Below are 21,833 nucleotides of genomic sequence, written 5' to 3'. Positions count from 1 at the left end.
GGTGTCTTATTTGTGGGGACTTCCCTGCACATCCCTTTTCTTTAAAGCTTCTGCTGCCTGCTGCTAGTCAGTGGAGCTCTGGCCACCTTGGCTGCTGTTGCACTCTGTTTAACAAAGGCACTAAGAATGCACTGTTAACACAAAATCCACAGGAAGCACAATCCTGTCTCTTTAGCAAGCTGGAAATGCCATACACTCAAAGCACTGCGTGCTGCTCTTATATTTGGACAATGCAGTTAGCCTCCTAATTAACTCATGGATTAAAGCACATGCATGTCTCAGTGCCTTATTTATCAGAAGGTCTAATTTCTTCAATGTCCAGATACTATACCAGCTGCAGTGGTGCATACCTGTGATCCCAGCACTCAGGGAGGCAGAGGCAGGTGGGTCTCTGTGACTTCAAGGCCAGCCTGGTCTATAAAGTGAGTCTAGGACAGCTAAGGCTACACAGAGAGACCCTGTCTTGAAGAGAAAAAAAAAATCAAAATCCAGATGCCAAAACCACTTAGGCTGTAGCATATTGTTGAAATAGTGTAAAATATTCTTAAATATTACTAAGTGTTTGCAAAAGCCGAGTGGTCTCAGAGTTGTGGGCACAGTGTGTTTGAGGCCTGTGAGTAGACACTGTGCTGTGTCCAGTCAGAGCAGAGGCTGTGGAGGCCGTGATGCCAGTAGGGTGGCTCCAGGGCTGAGAGCTAAAACCAGCACCGCTCTTCTGCATTCCAACCGCATGGGATTGCCTCTCTAACCAGCTGTTAGGAACAGTCCCTCAGATAACCTCAAAAGGCAGCGGAAGATAGGAAGGGAGAAGTCTAAGAATGTGTGTATGTGTGTCAAGGGGTGTTAGTTGGAAATTAATAGAACCTTAAAACAGACCAGATGATGATAACTCAGGGCATAGGGAGGATGGCATTGCAGCATGGATCTTGTCATCCATAAGTGCATTGGGCCACATTAATAGCTGCCCTCGAACTCATGCAACTCAAAGGCTGAACATGCCTGGTGGAGGATGTGAAATCGATCCCTATGCCCCTGGCCCTTAACTACAACTAGGACAGTATATGAAATCGTAGAGTTCCCATTAAGACATTTAGCCAAGAGTACTTTTTTCCTGCTGAGATTGTTTTCCACTGTGTCTTAGTTACTTTTTAATTGCTGTGACAAAAACATCGTGACCAAGGCAACTTTAAAAAGTAAGAAATTGAATTTGGGGCTCACAGTTGCAGAGGGTTAGAGGAGCATTCTAGCAGGCAGGAAGACAGGAGCCGGAGCATTAGCTGGGAGTTCACATCTTGACCCACAAGGTGGAGGCAGAGAGAACTAGCCGGGAGTGGGGTGGGCATTGGCTACAGAGCTTCTCCAGCAAGACCACACCTCCTAACCCTTCCCACACAGTTCTGCCAGCCAGGGACCAAGTGTTCAAATATGAGCCTGTGGGGGTTGTTTTCATTCAAACCACCACACCCACCAAAGTTGATGTTATACACGCAGTAAGTCCATAGTAAACGCAGATCTTCACGTGCTTCCCTGGGCAGTCCTGCTGTGTGCCCTACGAACTGGAGAGCAAGTTTTGAGAAGAACAGTTGTAGGAAAATAGATATGGTGAGGTTGTGGTTTGTTTGTTTGATTGACTATTTTTAATAAATGTAATTGGATATAAATTAAATTTTTTTCCTTGTAAAGAGAACTGAAATTGAACTTTAACCAGCTTGCAACTTATTTGCTCAGTTAGTGAGATTTAGCACGTGAAATTAAAAACAATTACTTGCTGGGTACCATTATCTGTAATGCTAGTGCTTGGGAGAATGCTGATGTTGTGAGTGAGCTCAAGGCCAGCCTGGGTGGGGCTGCACAGGAAATCATAGCTCATCTCCAAAGCAAAATCATAATAACCAATTTTAGTCAAGTCCTAATTATCTACTCACAGTAGAAGTTATGCAAATTATTTAAGATAGGAAAAAAATAACTTCCAAATCTGATATGTTTGGGTTTTAAATATATTCATAACAATGTATATAAACACACACATAGTCACTCATCCTCACATAGTCACTCATCCTCATTTTGCTCCGTACCTAATCGTGTCAGAAACAAGTATAAATTATGTAAGAGTTAGATGAGGATATGAAATGATAGGGTGATCCTGGCAGGAAACAGAATTTAACACTGCCTGCTTGCCAGAAGTTCTTTATGCTAACAATTATTTGAATAAAGGACCAGTCAGGAAGTGACATGACTGGATGGAGACATGTGTATATGTCATCAAGGAGGAAAGCTGATGGAGCCTCAAGACTGACAGGCAGCGTGGTGTGGAAGACAGGCAAGAATTAACAAGCAGACACAGAATATCCCTATATGGTGCTGATGGCAACATGGGCTGTGTCATTAAGGAAGATTAGATGATGTTTTCTAGCTGTCACGATGGCAGGTGATGCTGTGGCAGACAGTGGTTACTAAAGGCTGCTCCCCATTATCCAGCAGGCTGGCATCTGGGGAGGGAAGTGTCAGGATGGTCAGAGAAGAGAGACGTTACAGTACAGCTTGCTATTGGGCAGTTTGTTTTAAAACAGATGTTTATTCTACTTAATGAATATAATTAAGCTGTTTGCTTATGTAGTTTATCCTCAGGATGTGTTGTGTTTGGCATTGTGGTAAACTGTTCTTTTCTACATTATGCTATATTTCTAGCAATATTATCTATTTTTATATTTACTAAATAACATCAAAATGGACAAATATGAATATATATCTCAAAAGTTGATTCACTTATGCATATAAAACATCGTAGGTTTCATTGTAAAGTCCTAGAATATAAGTTATGTCTTCAGCATACGAAGCCCAGGTATAATAGTGACTTTAAATAGTTAGTAAAGCTTTTAATTAATTAATTAATTAGTCTAGTGCCGGTGGGATCAAGCCTGGGGTCTTGTACATCTAGACAAAATCCAACCAGTGAACCACAGTTGTAATTCCTTAAAAACCTTGTCCTGGCGGTTTCAGTAGTGATGAGGCGACAGCTAAGAGAGTATGTTAAGACAGACTGTGTCCCGCCGGTGCTGTGCGGTGCTTCTGGATGTACTTACTTTGTTCATTAACTTATAGACCTGGAGTTTGGGGGAAATGGACTTCTGTAGTTTTGCTGGCAGAAGTTGAGTTTCCACAGTCCTTCTGCTCTCTGTGCGGACTGAGACTGAAGCAATTATTATGCCAGCTGATGATAATATTGTTTCATTCCACCAGATCTGAGTGTATGACCTGCTCAATGAACACCTAAATGCTTCGGTGATTAAATTAGTGCTGGCAGTTAGAATGGCCTTTATTGTGTCGAGTATGGTAGCCCAGCCTGAGACACCGGAACTTGCAATGCTGAGTCAGAAAGATAATGCGTGTGAGGCCAGCCTTGGCTATAAGAGGAGAAGTTCTCTGAAATTTCCACCAAGAAAGAATCCATTCTTTGTCAAGTTTAGTTTTTTCTTAAGCCCACCTCTACCAGGAATTTTATAAATAACCATTTCTTATATTTGCCATCCTACCTGTTATATGATGATATAAGCCATCCCATATTACATATATGTTATTTATTTGTCATTATAGTGCACTTGTGCACAAGCATGCAGGGCACACACACACACACACACACACACACACACACACATCACAGTACACAGGTGGAGTCAGAGGAGTTGTTTCTCTTCTTATGCTTTTATTTGAGATCCTGGGATCAAACTTGGGTTACTATTCTTGCGTGGCAGGTGCCTTTAGCCATCTTGCTGCCTCTATGTACGTCCTGTTCTGTTTATTTAAGGAGAGCTGGCTTGTGTCTCAGACTGGCTTGTGTCTCAGGCTTTGAACTTTTGATGTAGCTGAGGATGAACTAGAACTTCCATTTCCCAAGAGCTGAAATTGCAAGTGTGTGACACCGTGGCCTGTGGATTTGTGGTGCTGGATTGAGCCTAAGGCTTTGTGCACTCAAGGCAAGCACTTTACCATGCCAGCTGCTGTATGGTTCCTTAACTCTACTGAGATGCACTTTTGTATGTATGTTGGAATTACATCCAGGATTTGTAACTAAAGAAATTAATGCATTTGTATAAAAAATTGTTTTTCCTTTCATAGATATATGGGCAATAGGCTGCATATTTGCTGAACTGTTGACTTCAGAACCTATTTTTCACTGTCGTCAGGAGGATATAAAAACAAGCAATCCTTTTCATCACGATCAGCTGGATCGGATATTTAGTGTCATGGGGTTTCCTGCAGGTACTTTGTTGCCAGTTTCAAAATTCTATTTTGAGTTATATTTCAAAAGTGTTTTTTTGTAAAAAGCATGCATAAAGTTTGGTTTTTGCTTATTTTTAAACTGAAAAAATGAGACTTTTAATAAGATATTTTCTATTTTTTTTTTTAACTTTTTTTTAAAGATAAAGACTGGGAAGATATTAGGAAAATGCCAGAGTACCCAACACTTCAGAAGGACTTTCGAAGAACAACGTGAGTAACTCCACATTATCTTAGTCCGTGCGTGCTGGGAAACACAGATAAAAACTCAGACTGAGGGGTTCACTCCACTTTGGGAGGTGGGGGCTGCCAGGGTGCAGGTGCTGGCAGGTGTGTGGCCCTGCTACTGTGGTCCCATGGTAGAGGGCAAAGGCTGGGAACTCTGTACAGCCTCAGCTCTTAAGACATCAGTGCCATCCACAGATGCAGAGCCCTCCACTGCAGACATCCTGAAGGCCTCTCTGTTGACGCACACCGAGGTCAGGCTTCAGCATGAATGTTGTGAGGATACAAACACACAGACATGTTCATACAGATTGTAACTTCCCTAGGAAAAGTCACTTTTTTTTTAAAGGGTATAGATTTAAACCAGAGACTCAGATGTTTGTTAGCCTCCTGTACCTGTGATTTAAAGAATATATTCCAAATGATTTTTTAACATGCCCAGTTTTAGGGCTGTGATGTTTGAAAACAGAAGCCAGGCCTGGTGGTGTACACCTTTAATCCCAGCGCTTGGGAGGCAGAGGCAGAGGCAGAGGCAGAGGCAGAGGCAGTTTGAGACCAGCCCAGTCTACACAGGGAATTCTAGGACAGCTGGGGCTACACAGAGAAACCTTGTTTCAATTAACCAAAACAAAAAGTTGCAGTTTTAATGTGATAAAGGCCTCAGCTCAGTGCTACGGCTGTGGTTTTAGTTGGTGACTGGCTTGCTGTAGTGAGAAGCTAGGAAGGAGGTCGAGGAGGATCTGAGTAAAGCAAACTGCTGAGTAGGAGTGAAGGGGAGTGCAGAGGCCAGCTTAGCAGTCAGGGTTGTGCACGCGCATGTGTGTGCGTGTGTGCGCATTGCCTTATTCGATGTGGTCCAGTTAGTTTCATACTGGAGAGCCTTAAGAATCTGGTAGTTGTTCTGTCTGTGGGGCTGAGTGTCTTAGCAGTCTCAGTCTGGCACTGGAGGCCTGGAAGATTCCTGGAGAGCTGCCGGGCTTTCGTTTATATTGGCATTCCAAAGACGTTGGTTCTAATACTGGTGAAGACATACCACAGCAACAGGATAGGTAGGCAGTGCTTAGGTCTTGGCTCCTGACCTTCCAGGTCTGGGTTAGCTTGCTCCCCTTTGTACTTTTACAGCATCCTGTATTGCTGCTCTCATCAGAGTTCACTGTACACTACAGTTAGTTTTTTTTTAATATTCTCTTTCCATCTAGGTAGTATGAATTATCTATATACCATTGCATGTATCCATCCCTGTGGCTCTGTATGTGAGCACATACTGTATGCTCATTAACTTATTTTTGTTTTATTCTCATTGGTGTTTTGCCTGGTGTGTGTCTGTGTGAGGGTGTCGGGAGCCCTGAACTAGAGTTAGAAACAGCTGTGAGATGCCATGTGGGTGCTGGGAATTGAACCCGGGTCCTCTGGACGAGCAGCCAGTGCTCTTAACTGCTGAGCCATCTCTCCAGCTGCCATTAATTTCAAAATTAACTGCTTGTAATGCACATGGTGTTAGGATAAAGCTTAATGGAGTGCTAACCCAGCATATACAAGGCTCTGGCTTTAGTCCCCAGCAAAACAATAAAAAGAGCTTAGGCCAGTGCCCACGCTTGCCTCTGTGAGTGATGGAAGGCAGGGTCCAGCGGGTGTGATCATTCCCAGAGTTCTGCAATGGGTCTAACACAGCAAGTAGATCTTACTGAAGCAAGCCACACACAGTAGCGGCTCATGGGGGAGTTCCAGCACTTGGAGAATGAAAGATTACTGAGTTCCAAGCTAGCCTGCCACAGAGAGAGGCCCTGCAAACAAATAAAAACAATCCGGGCATGATGCCATACACCTTTAATCCCAGGCTGAGGAAAGCTGATCTCTGAGATGGGCTAACCTGGTCTATAGGGTGGCCAGGCCAGAGCTAAGGCCACCAGGCCTACTTAATGAGACCCTTTGTTAAAACAAAACAGAACAAAGAAAAAAACAACAAAGACGCCACTAAGCAGAGTATGTTGAAAACAGATCTAGAAATTACTATTTCAGATAAAGTGGTGTTTCAGAAATAAAAGAATATTAGCAGCTTTATCATATCAGAGAGAAAGAACTCCTGAAATACTTTGGACATGAAATGCTAAGAATCACAGTAGATGTTTTTGTAATTGTTCTGAGGTGTCAACTCTAGGTAGCTCACTAGAAAGCAAGGCGAGGCTGAGGGAGTCAGGTAGCCCACTGGGAAATTTTTGCATTTAGTCCTCAGCAACCCAAAAGAGAGAAAGAATGCATTCAAAGGAAATCATTCAATTTACTTTGAAAACCTAATGTTCAGATAAATACTACTTGTTAAATATTTTAAAAGTTTATGTCACTTTAGAAGCTGTTCAGCTCCTAGAGCATAATCCAGAAAGTTTATCTTTAACACTAAGAAAAAAATAAAACAAGAATTGTAGTTGTACAATTGAATTCAGTAAGACAAACCCAGGCTTTTTATATGGTAGAAACAACTTAGCACCCAGTGTTGGCTCAGGAAAACAGAGGGTTGGACAAAGAAGACCTAAGATGGGCAGAGAAACTTGATGTCGCTGTAAACCATAAGTCCCCTTCCTTACCAAACCCAGTACCTCCCGTGTCCATCAATGGTCTGATACACACCTAAGTACTGTCCGGGGTACAGTGAACAATGCAGCCATGGCCTGGTGATGTGAAGTCCATCCACCCTGTCGTCCCAGAGACCCCAGAGGCTGAAATGGGCTCGAGGCTAGCCTGGGCAATCCAGCAGAATCCCAGTTCAAAAATCGACCACAGGGTTAGAGGCTCTTGCAGAGGACCCCGGTTAGGTCCCCAGCAGACGGTGCTTTACCACAGTCTGTAGTTACAGTTCCTTGAACTCAGAGACCCACCTGCCTCTGTCCCCTGAGTGTTGCGCTGAAATTTAAATAATTGTAATAGGCACCAATTCTGCTTCAAACAGAAATAATAAAAGACAGAAAAGGGAAATTATAAAACACTAATAATGGTCTATATATGTATAATACATGTTTTTATATTTTGAAACCACTTAGACTTTAAATATATCATATATAGGAAATAATACTTTAAGAGTATGTACTATATTTAATAATCAAATTAATTCCCTCCATCACCTTTTTTTTGGGGGGGAGGGTTCATCCCTCCCAGAGGGGAGACGGGAGACTCTAGATTTGTGTTTATAGTCCTACATTTTATTGTATGTGGATGTATTGCTAAGATGTACTCAGTTTGATACTGTCTTTGAGCTTTATGTAAATGATGTCATTCATCATCCCCATTCAGTTTACATATTTATGACATTTCATTTACTCAGTGCATATATTAACAGTTGATTTACCTAGCATCTCTGTCTCTTCAGTGGGTGGATATTTGCTGGTTTATAGGTTTGGGGTTGATATTTGGTTTAATTTGGTTTTGTTTCTATTTTTAAAAATGCTAATAAGAATATTCTCGTATGTCCTAATACTCTTGTGTCTCTTAAGCTAGGTCTGGTGACAAAAGCCTATGATCCTAGCTGCTCAGGAGGCTAAGGCAAGAGGATGGCTCAAGGCCAACCTGCACAACTTAGTAAGACCTGTCCCAAAATAAAAAGGGAAAAAGATAGGGAGATGACGGCACGGCTGTAAAGAACTTGCCTACCGTGCATGACCTACTGAGGACCTCTGGCTTTCAGGGTCCATGTGTTTTCAGCTCTCCTGGCTATACAGAAGTGCATCCACGGTGATGCAGCCCTGAAATGCCATTTCTAACAGCCCTGGTTCTTCCTACTGTGTCAGTGCTGAGTGAAGTGTGTGCACACTACCTTAAAGGAGCTCACCTTAGAACTGCCCTTTCGGAGTGTGAATCGTGTGTGCTCCTCCCCACCGGTGCTTGTGTCCTTGCAGGTACGCCAACAGCAGCCTCATAAAGTACATGGAGAAACACAAGGTCAAGCCCGACAGCAAAGTGTTCCTCCTGGTAGGTGCCTCCCCCAGACTGCAACCTGATCAGCACGCGTTCCCTTCCTCCTGTTCACGGTGGAATTGTCCCAGCTAGCCTTCCTTTTGAAAGGAAGGGAGGGAGGGAGGAGGGAGGGAAGGAAGGAAGGAGGGAGGGAAGGAAGGAAGGGAGGAATGAACGAACGAACGAACAAACGAACGAATGAACTAACTGCTGGATACTTGAGAAATTAAGTCTTATTCTATTGAGAAATCATCCTTGACTTTTAATCTTAAGTGATTCATATTAAAAAAGAAAGAAAGAAAGAAAGAATTATAAGGGGCCCTAATGGTAATTTCATGAGTATGTGTATAGTGTACTAATTGTACAGTGAACAGCATCAGATGATGTGAGGACTAGCAAGGTGGCTCGGTGGGTCAGGGCACATGCTGCCAAGCCTTGACAAACTGGGTTTGATCTATACTCCCTGGAACCCACATAGAAGAACTGACTCCAAACACATGCACGTGCACACATGTGCATGCACATGTGTGTGTAAAAGTTGTATTTGGAGTTAGCTATGCTAGATGCAAAGTGGTTGACTTTGCAGCACTCTTGTCATGTGTTGTCACATTTCTTATTTGTTGTTATAGCTTCAAAAACTCCTCACAATGGATCCAACCAAGAGAATCACCTCAGAGCAGGCTCTGCAGGACCCGTACTTTCAGGAGGACCCCTTGCCAACATTAGAGTGCGTACCCCGGCCTTCTCCATCTTCTTTGCTCCAAGTTGAAAGTATTGGGTGCTGGGAAAGCCAGGAGAGCACTTGCCTGACATGTTCTGCTTTGCTCATACTACTGCTGCAGAGAAAATCTCCTCAGAGAAAGAAAGGCCCATGCCAGTTTCATAGATGAAAGCCAGAACAGAATAGATGCAAGTCAGGTGCCAGGCAGCAAGACCAGAGGGTAACCACGGGGAATGGTGCACATGACAGCCTGCAGATGCCTTTCCCTCCCCTTCCCTCTTATCTCGCCAAGAGTCTACATACTTTTTTTTTCTCATCTAAAGGGGAAATTTATTTTCATGCTGAAGCAAATACAAAAGTAGTTTAGTGTGGTGCTGATGAAGTAGTGTAGGCAGAGCTCTCACATACATGCCCACTAGCAGCAGTCAGCCATCTCAACATTGCAAGTGGCAGTCAGAGCCAGAGAGATGGCTCAGAGGTTAAGAGCGCCATCTGCTTTTCCAAAGGTACTGAGTTCAGTTCCCAGCAACCACATGGTGGCTCACGACCATCTGTAATGAGATCTGGTGCTACCTTCTGGCCTGCAGGTGTACATGCAGGCAAAACACTGTATAAATAATAAGTAAATGTTAAAAAAAAAAAAAAACAAAAGAGTCAGCAGGAAGGACAGAGCTAAGTTAAGAAAGAAAACATAAAATGTTAAAGTAAAGTTATGGAATTAAAGATTGAAAGTGTTGACATGCATCTCTTTTAAATTGGTTTTAGTGTGTTTGCTGGCTGCCAGATTCCATACCCCAAAAGAGAGTTCCTTAATGAAGATGAGCCAGAAGAGAAAGGTGACAAGGTACAAGCTTCATGCAGCACTGACTTCCGAGAGTGAGAGCAGCAAAAAGAGAATTGGGGGCATTGTGTGATGATCTCTGGATTTTTGCCCACCTTTTATTTAACTTACATTTATTTGCTCTTTGTGGAAGTTCGTACTTTGAAGTGTAAACTGCACTTGGTTTATCATAGTAACCCAGTTCAATTCCCGAGTCCCAGTTCTTTCTCATTTTGTTCACCCAGGGTCATCTCCACCCTGCTATGCTTTTGTAGCCATCACCTTGTTCCTTTATGCTAATTGACTATATTGGCCACTCCCCAGCACTCTTCAGAGTCCTGAGTGAAAGGGGTTTAGGCTGTTTTAGGAGTGATGGTATTGTATTTCCCATGTGCCTTATGGCCTCCACTGAAATGTCTGTTTATTTTGGAGATGCTGCCCCAGTATAAGTGAGCTTCAGACAGCATTACTATCCAGGGCTTGCTATGTTAATCTTTGGGAGTGATATATTTTGGAGGTTACACATCTCCAGTCACCCCATGTGACCAGGCTGTATACCCCAGGTGTGTCACCATTCAACTGGCTTCACAGTAAGATGTCTGATCTTTCTTTCCATTAAAAGAACCAGGCACAGCAGCAGAACCCGCACCAGCAGCCCACAGCCCCTCCACAGCAGCCAGCAGCGCCCCCACAGGCTGCTCCACCACAGCAGAGCAGTGCCCAAACCAATGGGACTGCTGGGGGAGCTGCAGCCGGGGGCGGGGGCGCTGGAGCTGGGCTGCAGCACAGCCAGGACGCCAGCCTGAATCAGGTGCCTCCAAACAAGAAGCCCCGAATCGGGCCTTCGGGTGCAAACTCAGGTGGGCCCGTTATGCCATCGGATTATCAGGTTTGTCCATGAATTTTCTCCTTTTTGATGCAAATGTATTTTATGGAACAGGAAATTGACTTTTAACAAATCTTTGTAGAGTTAAATCGTTCTTAGCTCCAAAATCTTATATAAAAAGTACTTATATTTCTAGCATTATATGAAAGGGATGATTCTAATCATGTTTCATGCAGTCGTGAGATATTTTGTATTGTGACCTGATTATCATGACTCCTTACAGAGAAGGGAGGGAGGGAGGTGGCTCCTTTAGAAAATGTATCCATATTGGCCACAGAGTGGGTGAAAGAAAGACATGGGCATAAGCAAAGTCTCTGACTTGGAAAAAATCAAAACACTTAGGATAGAGACAGATCCTGAGAGAGACAGAGGCTGAGACTCCTCAGGAGCAACTGCTCACCATACTAAAATTGTTATAAAGACTTGTAAAGACATCTTCTGATGCTAGGATTTGTTAGGAATAAAATACTTTTAGGGTTGTTTTATCACAAACACTCTTCAAAATAAAAAAAGGCAGTTTTTACAATGTCTTAAAACAGTGCGACAGCCGGGCAGTGGTGGTGCATGCCTTTAATCCCAGCACTTGGGAGGCAGAGGCAGGTGGATCGCTGTGAGTTCAAGGCGAGCCTGGTCTACAAAGTGAATCCAGGACAGCCAAGGCTACACAGAGAAACCCTGTCTCAAAAACAAAAACAAAAAATAGTGTGACATCTTGTTGTCTTTAGCTCAAGTCTGAATTACTTTTATCTTGTTTTATTTGGTGCCACATTGAACTGTTCTGTGAAGAGACTCTGCCTTGTTTAGGAGTTTCCATGTGTGGGGTCATGGGTTGTTTCAGTATAAGCAAGTATGGTTTGTCCTTCAGAAAGAGGGCATGCTGTGGTGGCTCACACCCGCAGTCTCAGCACTTGGGAGGCTGAGGCAGGTGGATTGGTGAGAGTTCACTGCTAGCCTGGCCCACATAGTGAGTTCTAGGCCAACGTGGCCTACAAAGTAAGACCCTGCCTTCAAAACAGAACAGAAAACACACACACACACACACACACACACACACACACACACACACACACACACACGATGCAGATTTGTTTTCCTATTGAAGAAGAAATGTTAAGAAAGAAAGAAATGTCATTGTTTAAAAAATTGTTTTATTGTTAAAAATTGTTTTAGCATAGGGTCTTTTTTTGCTTGGTTGTTGGTTTTTGTTTTTTGTTTTTCGAAACAAGGTTTCTCTGTGTAGCCTTGGCTGTCCTGGACTCGCTTTGTAGACCAGGCTGGCCTTGAACTCACAGTGATCCAACTGCCTCTGCCTCCTGAGTGCTGGGATTAAAGGCGGGCGCCACCGCGCCCGGCTTAGCATAGGGTCTTAACATGAAAGCTTTTTGTCTCCTGATCTATTGAAGCCAGTTGTGTAGGAAATTTACTTTATTTAATTTTTAGATGGGAAATAAGATTTATTAGTGAGAATGTTTTAGATATTGCCTGACGTTTATAATATCTCCTTACTGCTAGCATGCCCTGTCAGCCTTACTTACTTATTTGTTTATTGGTAGGTCCCAGTGTCCCTAGCTTCTGCCTCTGAAAAATCTACCTGAGAGAATGCTTTCCTAGTCACAGCTGATTATCACAAGTGAAAATTGAATATGCAGTTATATCTTATGGATACCATTTTTTTTCCATTTACCAAGTTGTTTTCTTGTCAAATCTTAGTCATATAAAAGATTAATCACACCTCAGAAGTTTCTCTTCTGCCAGTATTGCTCACCCTCCTCACTACTTAGCTAAATTCAGTGCCAGCCAGGATAGTTCTGGTCTGAGCTGGCTGCAGTTTCAGATAAGCTGAGCACAGTGGCTGCCACAGCTCTGAGCAGGATCCTCGTTATGACAGTAGCCAAATCTCTGTTGTGCTGTGATTGGCTTCCTGAGCCCCTTTCCAGGTGGTAACCCCCCTTTCCTGTTTGTTTTGTTTTCCAGCACTCCAGTTCTCGCCTGAATTACCAAAGCAACGTTCAGGGGTCCTCTCAGTCCCAGAGCACGCTAGGCTACGCCTCATCTCAGCAGAGTACTCAGTACCACCCGTCTCACCAGGCACACCGGTACTGACCCACTGCCCTCTGCTTGGCCCAGGACAGCACAGAGCCCAGACTCCAGCAGGGCGGGATCTGCACTGCAAAGAACCCCAGAATGAAGACTGCGAGGCCGTGCAAAGCGCAGACACTTGAGAGAAAACCTTTGCATGCTAAGCGTTTTGAAGGATTAAGATCTCTTCTTCGTGGACTTAAAGATGATTCTTGTGAAGTGTCCCCAGCCATCTTCCCCGCATGAATTTCTCTGTGACTTTCCTGATGAAGCGTCTGATCTACCCAGCACTTCTGTGTCCTTCAGCAGCCTCTGAAGGAGTTTCTGGTGCACCTTTCTCACGCTGTAGCAATCATTATAATTTATCTTTTCTTAGGATTTCAGTGTTTGAGGAACAGGGTTCCAGTGGTGTATAGTTTTATAATTCATGAACTGACTTAGCAACACAAGTCAAATGCACCTTTAAAGCACTACACAGTCTTCACAGACTAACTGGTTTGCTCTTGGAAGTCTTAAAAAGAAACTGTTACTGTCCCAAAGTACTTTACTATTATGTTTTTATTTATCTCTTTCAGGGAAGGTCTAGTAAAAGACAAGTGTGGGACAGAGGGTGCCCACAACCAAAACCAGCTTAGGTCTGTGTGGCCGCCATGCTTACGCCATGAAGTGCTGAAGTACTTGGTGGTTTTTATATCATCGTTCGTGAGGAACTCAGTTCCCAGGATCATCATTTTCTGAATAATAGTAATTAAAAATTACAATTTTAACTTCATGTAGCTAAGTCTACTTTAAAAGGGGTTTCAAGAGCTTTCATGGGATGCGGTCCTTTGGGACCCACCTGGGAAATCTGAAGAGACTGTTAACTGCACTAGGACTTCACAAAGAGCCATGCTGATCAACGGACACGTCTCCCCGGGAGGAAAAGCTTCCTCCTGTGTGCATCTGGTCAGCATGAGTGACTTTCTTCCATAATCAAGGGTACTCAATTAGAAGCCTGTTAACTCATCTGCAGTGTTTGCCATTTCTATTTACATTAGGCATAGAGTGACTATTTTTAAAGCATGTTAAAATTTTAGGTTATATTCATGTTCAAGTAAGTATTATGTATGCATAATTTTGCTATTGTTACTGAGACTTAACGCTGTCAAGAATCCTTTTTATTGCACTGAATGCTTTCTTTTGCCCCTAGGAAAAAAACTTAAAATTGTGCCTAAAAACTATGGGCAGATAGTGTAAAGTAGAAGAGGGGGTGTCTGCATTTCCGAGATCTACGAATCAGAGGGGAGTCCTTTTTAGCTACTTTGAAGGCGCCCCTCACCTCCAGAATCAAGAGGAAATGCTAAAGGCTTAGAGCTCCCATCGTCGTACGGGGAGCACAAACACCTGTGTTCTGATGCTACTAGCAGCACCAGCCTTGTTTTCAATGTTTCTTGAGCTAGAAAAAATAGCCAATTGTTGTATATGCAAACTATATGCATTTTTAAGAACTATTCTTGTGAACTTATCTACCTGGTTATGATACTCTGGGGTCCATATACAAGTAAAATAAGATTTTAGAAGCCAGTATACATTTTGCACTATTGATGTGATACTGTAGCCAGCCAGGACCATACTGATTTCAGCATAGTGATACTTATGAATAGTAATAAAGGCTGTATAGTGACACGTACACCAAGACTGAAAATGAAGTCATTGGCATGTGACAGGCTTCATTGGGAGGAGTTTCTGATTGTCTCCATGGATTGTTTTTACCCCTTATATTTTTTTAAAATAAGAATCAGCCTCTTGCATAATGTAGCTACCTGTATAAAGTTCTGTCCAGGGCGCTGATCCTTACCACAGGCTCAGTGCTCTGCTGGGTAGAAAAACGAAGAACAGGACACATTCCGTGTTACCACCAATCCAGTGACAATAAGCTCATGTGGATGTTTGTGCCATGTGCTTGACTGCATGTCACATGTCACGTGATATGAAGGTCCTATTGTTTACTTCTGAACCCACGTGGATAACTATGCTTCGGAATTTTCTAGTAAACAGTGTTAATGGGGAAGCAGGTCTGTGTCTGAGCACTTGAGGAGAAAGCCAGTGATTAGCCGTCACAAAAGGCATCTATGCATATTTGAAATGTTCACAGCAGCCTTCAACAGCAATGAGGTGGCCCTTGTGGACAGAGCATATTCTACTCTGTGGTTGTAGAAAATCACAATGAAAATAGAAGCTCTATTCTTGCCCTCGAGTGAGCTCACATTGAATAAAAGATACTCGCCCCCTGTGTGTGTGTGTGTGTGTGTGTGTGTGTGTGTGTGTGTGTGTGTGTGTGTGTATGTGTGTGTGTATGTAAAACCCAACAGTTCTTTGTACGCAAACTGGATCTGCAGTTCTGGCAGTGTGTACTTACGTTCACAGGACTGTCTTGGTAAAACTGACACAAACAGGGCTCGTTTCATTTGCTTCCAGTATAGTGTTTTCCAGGTCGAAGCCAGAGAACTCCGCTATGTGTACAGCTGGGCCCCACATCGCTGCACTGGTTCTGCCCTTTGATTCTCTCTTCTTGCCTCAGGGTTGGTGGTGCATACCTGTGCCCAGTACTCTTATAAATACCTTTTGTTATTTTCTTTCTCTGTGAAGGAAGCAAAGCCTTTTGTATACATTAAGGCCATAGTCCATGGGGATGGGACCTCTAGTGGGGCCAGTGGAGCGGAAGGGCAGGATTTACCTTGGTGATTGCGTTCCTCTTTTGAGTATTTGTTAGATACTATTTTGCCCCCTAGGAACACAGGGAGGCATCCTCTGACTTAGGAGAACCTCAGAGTCTAGGGAGGTACTGAAGGATTGAGTTGAAAGGTTTCTGTTCTTTATATTTTAAAAAGTCACTTTCAGAAGTAGCTTTGTGGCAAGGTGTTTGGGGAAAATGATTCAGGCAGTTTGAGGGCAGACTAGCTTAAAGTGAGGTAGCTTGGGGCTGGGTTGGTACTTTGAGGCTGAAGCAATTTTGTGATAAACCATGAAGTGAGATGCAGAGTTCAAGGGCCATGTCTATTTTTCTATCTGTACTTTTGAACGTTGGGACTTGGAATTCTGGCATCTGCACTCTCTGACCCTATGACATACCTTTAATGTGGGACGGGATGATGTCACACTCACACATGCTCTCTGCCTCAATCTTGGTGCAACAGCTTGCTCGTTGTTCTCCGTGCCTCAGAAGTGATGCTCTTCTTGGCTAAAGGGAAAAGGGATTGGAGAGTAAGGCCTGCAGCTTGCTTTGCTTTTGAGTTAAGATGTAGCAGCAGCTACATACTGTGGAAGACTCTCAGGGCAGCTGCGTTCTCAGCTCGTCGCTGCTTCCCAGAGACGGAGAAAGGCCATTGGGCTTAGTGGAGGCTCCAAGGAGCCAAGTACAAGTAATAATTGCATACAGAATGTAGCAGTTTAGTTCCCCATAATCATCAAGAATAGTTAGGAATACCATGACCCCGAAGGTCAGCATTTGAGGACTTGGAAAAGTGTGTGGTACCCATGGCTACTTACTCTTCCAAGCCGTTTCCAGTAGGGAGTGATGTGTATGTGCTGTACGGGAAAAACCTAATGCACTGTTATCACCTACATAGTGAGTAAATTAATACTATTTAATTTTTTTTAAAAGCTTTGTCTGGGTAGACACTAAAAGCATTAATACAAAGCCAGGACCGAGATGTCCTTTTTAATAATAACTGAAAGTACTTTTTATATATGTTATAATGCAGTATGTCCTTTCTAGTTCGTATTTCTGATAACTCCTCTTTGTGAAGTGTTCCTGTCTGAATCTTCTCTGGTCATTTTCTGCACGCACCCACTCTGTATGGTCTTAGATACCGCGGTGGCTCTCCTTGTCTGCTGTGATCTGTGTGCTCCAAGCCTGCTGTCCTCGGTAGCCCGCTGGGGTGGGGGGCACTGGGGGTGCGGCCTCTTCACAACTGGGTGCTTCTGATCTAGAGTCATCCAGCCGTCCTTCTCAAAGTGACTGTCCCAGATACGAACTGTTACATCCCATTTATTTTATATTCTTGGTTGAAATAAAACTTAATTGACTTTGTTTCTGTGTGGATTATTTTAGGAGTATAAACCCATTTTGGTTTTGGTTTGGTTTTGGTTTTTTGAGACAGGGTCTCTCTGAATAGCCTTGGCTGTCCTGGAGTCGCTTTGAAGACCAGGCTGGCCTGGAACTCACAGAGATCCACCTGCCTCTGCCTCCCGAGTGCTGGGATTAAAGGCGTGTGTCACCACACCTGGCTTTAAACCCATTTTTTTAAATCTAAAAAAGTATTATGCTCACACACATAGGCAGGATAGTGCATTGGTAGACTGGTGTGCTACAGAGCTCTGTCTTAGGGTTTCTGCTTGTATGATGCAGTACCCCAGAGCAGCTCAGGGAGGGAGATACCTCATTATGCAGCTTGTAGTTTGTCATCCACAGAAGTTGGGACAGGAGCCTGGAGGCAGGAACTGGTGGAGGCCACAGAGGGTGCTACTTACTGACTTGCTCATCCTCTTTCCTTACAGCACCAGAACCACCAGCCCAGGCCTGGCAGTGCCCTCAGTGGGACTGACCCTCCCACTCAGACATCAGTCACAAGAAACGCACACAAGCTTGCCCACAGCCAGTCTGGCAATTGGACGTTGCCTCTTACAAAAGTACTGTGACTTGTGTCGGGATGACATGAAACCAGCCAGCACAGGGTGGGAGCAAGGCTTCTGGGAGTTGGTTTTCTTCTCCCGTGAGTTCCAAGATGGAACTCAGTTTGTCTGCTCACTATCTCACTGTGGTTTTGTTTGTTTGAGCCCTAGCCATTATTGAACTCACTCTGTAGGTTGGGCTGGGTGGGGGCATTTTCGCAATTAAGCTTCCCTCTTTTATTTTTTATTCATTTATTTTTTTCGAGACAGTGTTTCTCTGTGTAACAGTCCTTGGCTATCCTGGACTCACTTCTGTAGACCAGGGTGGCCTCGAACTCGAAGCGATCTGCCTGCCTCTGCTTCTAGAGTGCTGGGCTTAAAAGTGTACGCCACCACGCCCAGCGAGGTTCCCTCTCCTCTTTTAAATGATTCCAGCTTATGTCAAATTGACATACAACCTTAGCCCGCACAGGGCCTGTGCTACTTATAGGATAGATCTTTCCTTGGAAAACTTGTTTGCTCACCTGTTTTTCTCACAACCATTTAGCTAAGGGAACACGCACTGGTTGGACCCTTAGGACTCCCTAGGTAGTAACTGGGATGTAATGTTTTTAGTCTCAGTTACTTGGTCACAGCACCAAGGTTTTAAGAGATTACAATTGGTAATCTCCACTGAATGTGGCCCGTCAGCAGCATCACTTGTCTTCCTGCACTGAAATCCTGGATTGTCTTACTATGCCAAGCTTGTATATGTGAGTAGTTTTGATAAGTGGAAGCAATTTAGAGATAATTGTGGGGTCCGTGCTGCTGTGGCCTCCATAGTCGCTCAGTGCTCGCTCTTCCTCATTCTGCCCCTTGGAGCAAGAGGATGGATGTCGGTTGGTCAAAATGAAATCACTGATTTTGTTCTTTGTAAAGTTACCGATTTAATCATGAACATGTAACAGCCAGGCACAGTGGCGCACAGCTGTAATCCCAGCGCTCTGGGAAGCAGAGGCAGGCAGATCTCAGAGTTCAAGGCCAGCCTGGTCTACAAGGCGAGTCCAGGACAACAGCCAAGACTTCATTAGAGAAACTGTGTGAGGGGGGAGGGGGTGGGAGCATGTAACATACCAACCAGTATAATCTGAGGCAAAATCTTCTGGGAAAGTTTCTAGAAGGATTTGCTTTGAACTTAAAAAGATAAACACAGCAACGTTCCCTTTGTATCTCTAGACATTTGTGAGTGAGGAGCTAAGACAGGCAGTGAGGACCAGGAAAGGAGTTGACTTCACAGGGCAGGCAGTGAGGACCAGGAAAGGAGTTGACCTCACAGGGCAGGCAGTGAGGACCAGGAAAGGAGTTGACCTCACAGGGCAGGCAGTGAGGACCAGAGAGAACGATGAACAAAGCTGACATCAGATCAGAAAATTAAGCAACCCTGAAACTGCCCTAACTCTGGACTTATTTTTTGAAAGACTACATGCAGTTTTTTTTTTATCTTTTGTTTTTTGTTTTTGTTTTGTTTTGTATTTTGAGACAAGGTTTCTCTGTGTAGCCTTGGCTGTCCTAGACTCATTTTGTAGGCCAGGCTTGCTGGCCTCAAACTCACAGAGATCCGCCTGCCTCTGCCTCCTGAGTGCTGGGAGTAAAGGTGAGCGCCACTGCGCCCTGCTACACCTACCTTTTACTTGGTGCTAGGGATAAGAATTAGGGTCCTCACGCTTGAAGAGCAAGTATTTTACCATCTCCCCAGCCCCCTGGCCCTATTCTTTTAATTATTAGTTTCATCAGCTATTTTTTTAAAAAGTACATTACCAACTTAAACATTTTCTCCTTGGGTCTGTGCTGCTGTGTGATAAAACAGAGCAGGGAACATATGCAGATACTGTAGAGTCTTTTCCTGGAAGCTCCAATGAGAGACAGATACTGTTTTTCGAAACAAGGTCTTTCTGTGTAGCCCTGGCTGTCCTGAACTCCCTTTGTAGACCAGGCTGGCCTCGAACTCACAGAGATCCACCTGCCTCTGCCTCCCAAGTGCTGGGATTAAAGGTGTGCGCCACCACGCCGAGCCACAATTTTATTTTAAATCCAATTGTATTGGGGCTTTATAGTATTAGCAGTAAAAAAAAAAATCTCCATTTCTGAGGGCTTCACCTTACTTAGTGCTAAGGTCACAGCACCCTTGCAGCATTGTGTCTGGAGTGTTCGCTGTTTGAAAGCCTTGTCAAATTACAGTGGGCATCTCTTCTAACAATGCAAGCTCTGATTTTTTTTGTTTTGTTTTGTTTTTTTGTTTTTTGTTTTGGTTTTTGAGACAGGGTTTCTCTATGTAGCCTTGGCTGTCCTGGACTCCCTTTGTAGACCAGGCTGGCCTTGAACTCACAGCGATCCGCCTGCCTCTCTGCCTCCCCAGTGCTGGGATTAAAGGCGTGCACCACCACCTCCCGGCGAGATCTTTATGTTTAAATGGGTAACTCTAATATTAGCATTTTAAGTGTCTCTAAATTAGAAAATTAAACATTTATTCCTTAGGAGCAGTGACAGGCTATGATGATAAACAGTGCTCAGTGTGCTCTAACAGTAAAATCCTTCGTGGCCTCAGGGCGGGCACAACTGCGTGTTTTCTGTGCAGGTGTCACACCGAGTCTGGACTGAGGCACTTCTCTTTGCACGCCATAAGCTTGTAGCAAACCCCTCCTTCTCTTCAAGGCACTAGAACAGGGTCTCACCCTTTGCCCTCCATGTCCTGGGCCCTGAAGGTTCTACGAAAACCTTGGCAACCTCCCTCTATTACCCAGCTTCCACAAAGCATTGGTTTTAATAGTGCATGGCAGATGCCTGATATGTGTAGCTGTATTTACGTCCTGTGTTTTTCTTTTATTAGCTTACGCTTTATCCGACTCCCCCAACACATGCACACACACCCCATGCCAAGGGAATAAAAATAAAGAGAAGGTAGACATGGTTCGCCTAGGGAGATAGCTCGATGGGTAAGAAGTGCTTGCTTTGCAACCATGAGGCTCTGAGTTCAAATCCAAAGCACGCATGTAAAAAGCCAGGTATGGCTGCATATGCCTGTAACACCCAGCACTGGGGGAACAGAGAGGTACATTCAGGATACTTGCTGGCCAGCCAGTCTAACCAAATCAAAGAGCTTTTGTAAACGTATCTTTTATAGCCTGATCTAATTGTCATCTCTGAGGCTTCCTGTCTCCGTTTGCTAACCTAGGCCTAAGTCCTGTAAGCTTCCAGCCTCCTCCCAGTCTAATCTAAGCCTTGAATGTTTTCAGCCTCTGAAATTTAACTATTGAATAAGCTCATCTTTTCTAGTTCTTTCTGAACTCTGGCTGGTTCAACTCAGCTGCTCTGGCTCAAACTCCTCTCCTAGCTGACTGATTCAATCTGGCATCTTCTCTCAGCCTCTGACCAAATTGCTCTGCTTAGCTTCAAATTAACTCTAGCAAATTGTTCTGATCTTCTGGCTCCTTCTCGTCCTCTGGCTCATTCTGTCTTCACCTGTGTCTGGCTTGTTCTCTCTTCAGCCTGTCTCTGTAAACTCTCCCGAGTAAAAACTGCCTCTGAGTTCTACAAACTGAACTACCACAAACGCCACTCCATTACTCCGCCTCCCCGCTTGGACTCAATGGAACCGCCTGACTAGAACTCAGCGATCTGCATGCCTCTGTCTCCTGAGTGCTGGCATTCAAAGCCTGTAACATCACTCCTAGACCTAAGTTGTTTGTTTGTTTTTTTAAACCTGAAACTTGCTCTGAACCAAGCTGGCCTTGAACTCAAAGCTCTGTTTGCCTCTTGTCTCGTGGGATTAAAGGCGTGTCTGTATTCCAGCGGGATCACACAGACCTAGAAGGTCTTTGGATATGGTGTCTTGGCAGAGCAGCCACGTTCTGATTTAACTAACATTCCTCTACTAGTTTTAGGTTCCATGAGAAACAAGTGTCTCAAGGCAACAGCGGGAATTGTAGAGACCAGATCAACACCATTTTGTGTGCAAGGCCTGAGCACCAGACCCCCTCCCCCGCACACACACTCAGAGATTCCAGGGAAAGCCACAAACAACTAACAACCGTTTCTAGGAGTTTGCACCTGGGCCAACCAATCAGAGCTGCAGGTCACAGTGACCCAGAACAACAAAAAATTCACTCCTGAGGTCTGGCCCTGGTCCCCTTGCTTAGCCCTGGTCATTCAGCCAATCAGCCTAAAGGCCACCCTGATGGCCAATCAAG

General features: G+C 44.1%; 1 protein-coding gene across 2 annotated transcripts in view; it reads left to right on the top strand.

Moving 5' to 3' along the window:
* Nucleotides 1-17,026, top strand: part of CDK19 (cyclin dependent kinase 19) — a 129,997-nt gene extending 112,971 nt beyond the window's left edge. For both annotated transcript variants that reach the window (XM_084775109.1, XM_084775110.1), the window contains 7 exons: nucleotides 4,117-4,260; nucleotides 4,422-4,491; nucleotides 8,391-8,463; nucleotides 9,078-9,175; nucleotides 9,935-10,013; nucleotides 10,612-10,878; nucleotides 12,850-17,026. In XM_084775109.1, the coding sequence (XP_084631235.1) occupies nucleotides 4,117-4,260; nucleotides 4,422-4,491; nucleotides 8,391-8,463; nucleotides 9,078-9,175; nucleotides 9,935-10,013; nucleotides 10,612-10,878; nucleotides 12,850-12,978 (860 nt within the window). In that variant the 3' untranslated portion in view covers nucleotides 12,979-17,026. The remainder of the gene's footprint in view (nucleotides 1-4,116; nucleotides 4,261-4,421; nucleotides 4,492-8,390; nucleotides 8,464-9,077; nucleotides 9,176-9,934; nucleotides 10,014-10,611; nucleotides 10,879-12,849) is intronic.
* Nucleotides 17,027-21,833: the final 4,807 nt, after the last annotated feature.

Source organism: Acomys minous, assembly GCF_964271855.1.
Source record: "Acomys minous genome assembly, chromosome: 3".
NCBI lineage: Eukaryota > Metazoa > Chordata > Mammalia > Rodentia > Muridae > Acomys > Acomys minous.
Note: the sequence above shows the minus strand (reverse complement) of the source record. Positions and strands in the feature narration are given on the sequence as shown.